The sequence below is a fragment of the Microtus ochrogaster genome, unplaced genomic scaffold (genome assembly GCF_000317375.1).
Source record: "Microtus ochrogaster isolate Prairie Vole_2 unplaced genomic scaffold, MicOch1.0 UNK108, whole genome shotgun sequence".
NCBI lineage: Eukaryota > Metazoa > Chordata > Mammalia > Rodentia > Cricetidae > Microtus > Microtus ochrogaster.
In genome coordinates, this window is record NW_004949206.1 from 752,788 (window position 1) to 762,621 (window position 9,834).

The 9,834-nt window shown below is 36.8% G+C and overlaps 1 protein-coding gene across 3 annotated transcripts in view; it reads right to left on the reverse strand.

The window, feature by feature from the left end:
• Nucleotides 1-9,598, reverse strand: part of LOC101997146 (vomeronasal type-2 receptor 116-like) — a 40,337-nt gene extending 30,739 nt beyond the window's left edge. For 2 of the 3 annotated variants that reach the window (XM_026778142.1, XM_013355250.1), the window contains exon 1: nt 9,402-9,598. In XM_026778142.1, the coding sequence (XP_026633943.1) occupies nt 9,402-9,598 (197 nt within the window). Of the gene's footprint in view, nt 1-5,437; nt 5,441-9,401 lie in introns of all 3 variants that reach the window. The other variant, XM_013355249.1, reaches the window with a different exon arrangement.
• Between the last annotated feature and the right edge of the window lie 236 nt (nt 9,599-9,834).

Here is a 9,834-nt window from a genome sequence, read left to right on the forward strand (position 1 = left end):
GTATAACCCCAGCAGCACAGACATTAAGGGCAACATTGAATAAATGGGACCTACTGAAACTGAGAAGCTTCTGTAAAGCAAAGGACACAGTCATCAAGACAAAAAGGCAACCTACTGAATGGGAGAAGATCTTCACCAACGCCACATCAGACAAAGGTCTGATCTCCAAAATATATAAAGAACTTAAGAAACTAGACTTAAAATTTAAAATTCTAAAGAACACAATTAAAAAATGGGGTACTGAACTGAACAGAGAATTCTTAACAGAAGAATTTTAGACGGCCAAAAGACACTTAAGGAAATGTTCAACTTCCTTAGCTATCAGTGAAATGCAAATCTAAACAACATTGAGATACCATCTTACACCTGTCAGAATGGCTAAGATCAAAAATACCAATAATAACCTATGCTGGAGAGGATGTGGAATAAGGGGAACACTTATCCATTGCTGGTGGAAACGCGAACTTGTTCAACCACTTTGGAAATCAGTGTGGCAGTTTCTCTGAAAATTGAGAGTCAGCCTACCTCAGGATCCAGTGATTCCACTCTTGGGAATATACCCAAGAGATGCCCAATTATACAACAAAAGGATTTTTTCAACTATGTTCATAGCAGCACTATTTGTAATAGTCAGAACCTGGAAACAACCTAGGTGTTCCTCAATGGAAGAATGGATAAAGAAATTTTGGCACATCTACACATTAGAGTATTACTCAGTGGAAAAAAAAAAGAAAAAAACCCCGACATTTTGAATTTTGCATGCTAATGGATGGAAATAGTAAACGCTATCCTGAGTGAGATAACCAGGCCCCAAAATGCAAATATGGTATGTACTGACTCATTAGTGGATTCTAGACATAAACAAAGGCCATTGAGCCAATAATTTATGATCCTAGAAAACCTAAGTAATAAGGTAAATCTAAAGAAAAACATATATAGCTCCTCCTAGAAATTGGAAGTAGACAATATTGTCAGGCAAAAGTTAGGAGCATGGGGGTGAGGATGGAGTGAGGAAAGGGGAGAGGGGGAGAGAGAAGGGAGAAGGGGAGGGTTCGGGAGAGCTTGGGGGAGTGGGATTGTTGAGATGGAGGAAGGACGAATATGGGAGCTTGGAAGTAGTTATCTTAATTAAGGGAGCCATTTTGGGGTTGAAAGGAGGCTGAGGTTTAGAGGGTTTCTCAGGTGAACACGAAGTTGTCCCCAGCTAGGAACCTGGCTGTGGAGGAGAGGGTGCCTGAACTTTCCTTATTCAGACTGATGACTATCTTGAATATCACCACAGAATCTTCGTCTGGAGACAGAGACAAAGACCCACGTCGGAGCACTGGACTGTGCTCCCAAGGTCCAGCTGAAGGGCAGAAGGAGAGAGAATATGAGTAAGGAGATCAGGACTGTGAGGGATTGGTCCACCCACTGAGACAGTGTGCCTGAACTAATGGGAGCTCACCAAAGCCAGCTACACTGGGACTGAATGAGCATAGAATCAAACTGGACACTCTGTATGTAGCTGACAATTGTGGCAGAGTGACAAGCCAATGATAATGGCACTGGGATTTGTGTCTATTGCAGGTACTGGCTTTTTGGGATCCTCGTATATTTGGATGCATACCTTTTTAAGCATGGATATAGTTGGGGAGGGCCTTGGACTTCACATAGGGCAGGGTACCCTGCCCTTTCTTAGTACTGGAGGAGGAGGGTAGAGGGTAAGTTAGGGGGTGAAAGGAAATTGGGAGAAGGAGAGGAAGTAGAAATTTTGAATGGTATTATTTATAAAGCAATAAAAAATAAAAAACCAAGTATTAAATAAATGAAAACGTCTTTCATCTAGCATTTGACAAAAAAAAATAGGTGAGATCGTATACTCAATATATCATATATACTATCAATTTAAACACCTAAATGCTCTAGACCAAAAAGAAATAAGGGCATGCAAGAGGATTAGACACAGGACATAACCAAACTGAATTATGTATTGAATAAGTTAGATACAAGATAACAATAAAGGCAATGAAACTAAGAATTGATTCTTTGAGAAAACCAACAAGAAAGCTTAATATGTTTCCAAACTAACTTAAAGATTGACTATCTAAAATAACAAAATCATAAATAAAAGGGGAGAAATAAAAATATACATCAAGGAAATCTAGATAATCACTAGGTCTCACTTAAAAAACTTACAATAACAAAATCGAAAAATCTAGAAAAAAAAGGATAGTTTCTCAGTAGAACTATCAGATTCATTCAAGAACAGATAAGCAATAGAAATACTCCAGCAATTCCTCAGGAAATATAAACCATTATTAAGAGTCTCACCATTAAATAAGGCCCAAAGGCAGATCATTTTACCACAGAAGATTACCTGACATTTCAGTAAGAGGAAACACCAGGTTTCTTCAAGTTATTCCACAAAATAAAAATAGAAGCTAAATTGCCAGCTTCACTTTATGAGACCACAGTCTCCTGATACACAATATACAAATAATTCAAATGTGAACAAAAATTCCAATGATTTCCCTTTTGAATATCAGTAGAAAATACTCCATAAAATAGTTGCAAATGGAATCCAAGAATACATCACAAAGATTATGAAAAACCAGGCTTTATCCCAGAGTTTGGAGGATGGTCCAGCATATGAAAATCACTCAATATAATTCACCATATAAGCAAATTGAAGAAAAATATGACATCATAATCCCATTTGATGCTAAAATTCCTTTGACAAATTCTAACAGACTTTCATGAAAATAGTCTTTGGGAACATATGAATTCAGAGAACATACCCAAACATATAAAGCTATTTACAGTTCTCCTATGCCCAATATAAGTATAAATGAAAAAAACTGAAAAAGATTTCTATTAAAATCAGGACCAAGTCAAGGCTGTCTATGCTCTAGATGTCTATTTGAACTTTTAGTAAGAGCAGTAAAACTGAAAAGTAAGATTTTAAATATAGGTATTTGCAGAATATATGACAGCATATATAAGTGATTCAGAAAATTCTAGCACAGAATCCCTACAACTGAATCATTCCTAAAGTGGTGGGATACAATAGAAAGTAAAAAAAAATGTAGCTCTTCTATTTAATAATGACAATGAGAATACAAAAAAATTAGTTAAACAACACCCTTCATGATAACCAGAAATGATGTAAAATATCTCTATGATTCTCTACAAAGTAAGTGAAAGATTTTTATATTGTATATTTAGATTACCTTGTTAACTATCATATTACATTCAATGTTCCCAAGGGTGATAATAAAGTTTATGTTGACTTGGATGTTGTACCTAGCTACTCGTTGACGAAAATTAACATGAAGTAATAGTGGGCCTCTAGAGAGGGACTTGTGTCTTTTGGATGGTGAAAAAAGAGATAAGTGGGCACTTGTTGCTTCGCCACTACTACTCGGACCATTCAGGCTCTTACACTGATAGCTGACTCCTGAGTTTTTATTGATAAAAAATAAGTAGATAAAACCATCATCTGGCATTCAACTCCGGGCTGAAAATGAAGAGTTAGCCGGTTATCCTGGACTCTGCAGCTACCTTAGTGACTGCCACCAATGCTGGCTTTTCCTCCCTTGCTGCCAGTCCTCAAAATAAGTCTGTCATCTTCCTTTTCCAGTCTCTTACAAGAGTCCCTAGCTGTTGCCCATTCCCTGATCCCAAACGCCTCAGGCCTTAAAGTTCACAGGCAAAGGAAGTCCTATTCTAACTATAGTTGCTGGCTGATAACAGACCAGCTCTTCCTACAGGCAGCCCCATTCCCTCACATCTTGAAACAGTTTCCTCTTTTGCACATTTCCATGTCTAATTTAGTGGCTTGTTCTCTATTTCCATAGTTTTCTGGCTTTCCTCGGACCCCATATTCCAGCTGCTTCTATTTCGGTTGAGCTGCTCCAGCATAGATATGAACTGTACCCACACACATAACAGAGAAACTGCTACACACAGAGATACTCACATCCATAGAGAAATAAATGCATATTACAGCCACATACTCATTTATACATACTCACTCATTTGTGCACAGATAAGCAGAGTGGCATATGTAGTCAGAGAGACATATAAAATCCAAAGAAACACAGAAAGAAATTATGCAAAAAAGAGACATAAACACATATACATGCATATTCTCAGACAAATACACACAGGGAGAAATACATAGATATAAATAACCACACAATGAGACAATGACATAGACAAATTTATACACAAAAACAAAGACATAACAACACATACACAGCAACACAGATATACGTATTTGCAAGCACATACAAAAAATATGAAGAACATACACATAGGCACATGAAGAGACATGTATTTACAAACAAACACAGGAAGTTATACATAAAAACTCCCACCAGAAAGAAATTGACATAAGGAAAACATATGCTCATTTCTAAAAACAGATAGAGATGCAGCTATAGAGAAGCATACATCAAACACACACACACATTATATCAACACAGATATAAAGAAATACACAAAGATACATGCATACAAAGTGAGAAATCTCCATTCACATAAATGAATATGCATGCACCCATTGAATTGAATCACAACACAATTTCTTCTGTAATTACTCTCAGAGTTATATTTGAGGTCCCCAGAGTGTAAAAGGGGGCAGAATCAGCTAAGAAAACTTATGGAAAACATAACCCTCAGTAATTAACACATATGTGACAATTAACAAAGGAGTGTTCATCTTATCAACATGGAGAGCATTAATAACTAAAGACTGATATGTTTTCAGTATTAGGATGGGATGATGATATTCATGTGCTTTGTAGCAGTCACTGATTTTCATTGATACTTAGTTTCTTCCCCTTCATAGTCTGTATTAGAAATTTATATCAAAGTCTAGATTTATTTCCACAGCAGAAAAATGTTCAGAAATCTTTGTGTTTGGTGAATATTTCTTAAAATACTAGATTTGAGCATCTGAGATCCTCTAAGCACTATGACATTGATGACACCAAATATAATCCAATAAAAGAAGCTTCCCTTCAAGCATGTAATATCAGATTTTTTTCCTATCATCCAATGACTGTTCATCTTATTGAAGAATCTCATGCACTGCTTGGGACACAGCATGCACAGCACTGTATACATCATATGTGCTCTTACTAAAGGCCATGTCAAAAGTCTGTACCATTAGCCATTCCAATGAGGCATTGAATGAGAAGTTTTTCAGTGTCTACACTAGAAGCTGATACATCTAAACCTCATCCTCTAGTCTTGTCACGTTTTCATCTGAATTTTAGGAACTGGTCCAAAGTAAGGTCAAAATTTAAAAAGCATAAATCTCAACAGGCAGATTTGTAAAAGTTCACATCCCAATGGTATGAGTCAAGTGTGAAGTTTCTATTTCTTATAGAGACATTCAACCTACTGTGAGGTGGTGACCCATATTCTTTATGTACCTAGTGATTCCCACATTCTAAAGCACACAGTGTGAGTATTGTCTGTGTCACCATAAATGAAAAATAAATTGTGGGTGATGTCATTATTTGGTTATAATATACTTCAGATCTTGACAAGTAAAGTTGACTGCGATCATATTCACAAGTCATAGCGGACTGTATATTTTCCATGTGTTTTCTCAATTTTGAGAGAAATTGAGCACAGTCTTCATTGTTTGAGATGTGCAGCCCAGCCCAGTTTCAGTTTAAGTGAAGCACAAAAGAAATCATGGCCTGAGCTAGAGATGTATCTTTGTCGGTCATCTGATCACTTAGGATAGGATGGGCAGGTGCATAGATAAGCTGAATGAATCACGCAAGGTGCATAAGTAAGCTGAATGGACCCAGGGAACTGCATGAAGTAGCTTGCACTCCCAAGAACTTAAAAACACTGTTCTGCCAAGAGTTCTAGAAAGCCAACTCACTTTTTAAACTTTTCTCATCTCTGTTTTTCACAAGGAAATGCAAAAGCCTCATCAAGTTTCTGAATAGTAGCCTGTAACTACACATTTTGACATCCATGTGTGGCCTTCATCCTCCTCATACTTTTCTTAGCCTCTGGGATGGTACAAATAAAGACAAGGATTTCTTTCAAATATCCAAAAATACTCACTTGCTGAGATATATAGAGGTATGTGACTAGTCCTATTATGACAGATGTTCAATAAGGTCCTGTAACCTCCACAGTATACATGAACTTGTCATTACAGACATAATTCGGGAAGTTTCTTTATTTTGTTCTGAGAAAATGAATGAGACTGTGTAATTGTGACACATTATTACACCATCCTTGCTGGTAATAGAAATACTTGTGACATATTTGGTAAAAGATCAGGTTTCTTGCTGACATCACCAATGCAAAAAGTCAAGATCAGAGCAAACTGACAGTTTTCATTTTGTGTTCTATAAAAGGCAACAGTGTTTATTATAGACAGAGATCTGCATATGATATTTGTAGTAAAAAGAAGGATTGGAAAATACTGGACAGTATTCCCAACATCCCTCAATAATTGCAACAAATGCCCTGTGTTGTGAGGTTGGAATGGCATCAGTTGCTGGAAGTTTGCAAAAGCTTTAAAAGTTCATGAAAGTAAATCTCCCATAAATAAGATGAGCAATTTTGGAGCTTTCACAGAAAGGGCTGCCCTTCTCTGGTTTTTAGTGCTTGCATGGAAGATAAATAAAGGTTACAGGCTTTGATGAAACAGAAAACCTGATCATATATTCAGTTTGAAATTATTGAGCAATATTAAATGTACACGTGATGCATTAGCCAAGATTCTGGTAATTTTTATAAAACAAACTGAACTGGGTAAAGGCATTCAAGGAATGATGGTGACTGCACAGTAGTTTTCTGGGGTAACCTTTGGCTCCTGTACTAATAATTCCTTCATATTTAGTGGACAATATAGTTAACATATTCCCTCATGTCTATCATCACCATCTTGTATTTTTCTTCTTTATTGATTATTGGCAAAAAATTCTTTAAATATTTAATTTTTTAATAAATTTAAATACCAGAATACAGTGGGTAAATAGATTCATCTGTGTGTACGGACATGAGAAATACTCATATAGACCATAAAAAGGGAATGGATTTCATTGTTTTCATTAATATCTGTCTTAGTTGCCACTGGCCTCGAATGTACAATGATGCACCTACACCATTTACAAATGCAGAGATTAGGGATAATAATACCAGGTATATCTGAACAACATACATTTTCTTGTCTACATTTTAGATAAGAACTTATGGAAGTGAAACACTAACTTCTGCACACCGAACAACAAAATACGTCAATGCACTCCTGAAAAATCCATCACTAGCTAAAAAGGATACTTTTTTAAAAATTTATTTATTTAATTAAGGATTTCTGCCTCCTCCCCGCCACCGCCTCCCATTTCCCTCCCCCTCCCCCGATCAAGTCCCTCTCCCTCATCTGCTTGAAGAGCAATCAGGGTTCCCTGACCTGTGGGAAGTCCAAGGACCGACCACCTCCATCCAGGTTTAGTAAGGTGAGCATCCAAACTGCCTAGGCTCACCCAAAGCCAGTATGTGCAGTAGGATCAAAAACCCATTGCCATTGTTCTTGAGTTCTCAGTAGTCCTCATTGTCTGCTATGTAAGTCCGGTTTTATCCCATGCTTTTTCAGACCCAGGCTAGCTGGTCTTGGTGAATTCCCGAAAGATCATCCCCATTGTCTCAGTGTGTGGGTGCACCCCTCGCGGTCCTGAGTTCCTTGCTCGTGCTCCCCCTCCTTCTGCTCCTGAATTGGACCTTGAGATTTCTGTCCGGTGCTCCAATGTGGGTCTCTGTCTCCTTTCATCGCCTGATGAAGGTTAATATTCAGGAGGATGCCTATATGTTTGTCTTTGGATTCACCTTCTAATTTAGCTTCTCTAGGATCACGAATTATAAGCTCACTGAAATGGATACTTTTGAATTAGAGCATTCGATACAATGTAACTGAACTTGTACCTTAGAGTAGTTTTTATTTCCCCTATAAATTGTGTAAGGAAATGCACAGCTATACTGTGTTATTGTTGTTATAGGTGTATAAGTAATGTGCATTTTGGGTCATCTACTACATTACCCAAATCTGTTAAGAAATATCCAAGATAAAGTCATCTTCAACATGAGTGAAAGAAAACTAACAAAATAACACGAAGATTTAGAAGCAGAGAAAATGTTTTATTGCTTTCTCACATTCCTTCGATAGGAAAAGATAGGAGATTTCTGTTTGCCTCACTCTAAATCACAGAACTATTTTTCATTTTGTATATTTTACTAAAAGAATGTCCATCCATGCACCTTAATGTCATTTAAAAATATCATTTAATAAAATCTTTAGTTGTTTAATTCAGAATGAATAACTAATTTGGTAAAAAAAAATATGTCAATGCATAGTGACCTAAAGTGCTATATTTGAAAAGAGCTATCAATAATACACAAAATCAAAAGTGCATATGCCTAAATTGGTAAAAGACAAAGCTATAACTAGTAAAATCATTGAAAAGAAAATTAAAGTGTAAATGAGATATAATTGACAGTGAGTAAACAGTTTGGACTTATAGAGAAGAGACATGTCCTTCTTAGATAATAGCAAAGAGCTGGTAGATCACCATTCTCAAGTGTTTTCAAGTATCACATGCTGCAGCTGCCAGTTAGGCAAGTGCTAGGAAAGTAAGCAGTCACCACTATTAGTGACAATTCCTATTACACAGAATGCAAATGTATCATTTATACTACAAATATTCTTTCTTTAGTTTAAAGAGACAGTGAAGAACTGTACTGTGGAAACAAAGGCCTTTGGTTATACGTAAGTGAAGTATGGAGAAACAGAATCATATAAGAATTTAACAGTGGGCAATTCTTCTGTTTTTTTTTTTCTTCATGCAGCATTAGAACGCACAGTGTGTCCACACGCAGAGCATTTGAGAGATTACTGAATATCTATGTAAAAAGTCTTTGGAACCAAGGGTGTCACACATATTAGTTGCTCTGGGACGTGCATTTGAAGCTGCATGGTCGTCACAGTATCTAATCAACATCAGTTTAGTTGCATCCATTTATTATGATATTTATTGACTAGTATGGGTTTCTTTCAATAAGATATTACTGGCTACTCAGTTGTGGAAACAGTCAAAAGGACAGATACACTTGATGAACAAAGTTATACAGTCCCCTTTTCCCACAGTTTGCAGCCTTATAAGTAGGAGGGTAACTAGGAAAATAATATTACACCACTTTGACAAACTAAAAGTAAAAAAACAAAAAGCAATGGGTCTCAGAGCACATGGGGTTATTTTTTTAGGTGTTTAGGTGTAAAAATTGAAATAACAGGACAAAAGATTTTAAACATTGTTCTGATTCTCATTTTCTGACCCCCTATGAAATATTTATGTTGACATTTACATTGAAAATTCAAAGAAACTTACTGCATATTCAGAATGTTGTTGAAATAATCTTTCTCCACAGGCTGCTGCACTATTTTAAGGAAGAAGACATACCCTGTCATCAAGTCTTCGCCCTTGTCTTTATTCTGCCTCATTCTCCAAAAGCACCTGGGCTGAGTCAACCTGGACACAAGAAATGGAATGTTCAGGATAAAGAAGAGGAAAATCAAAGCGACCATCTTTGTCCTCCTGGAAGCCTGGGCAGTGTGTGTTGTGAAGTGCTCTTCAGATCAGCACATTATATGGGCACCCATATTCCCAATTGCTTTTATTTCTGCAGCCAAAGCAGAGGCTATTTGTGTATTCATGGTTCCTTTATTTCCCAGTTGATTCCTCAGCTCTGGAAGAATCTTGGACATTTTCTTCCCCTGAGGCTGTGCACCTGATATGCATGTGATCACAATTTGGTTCAGAA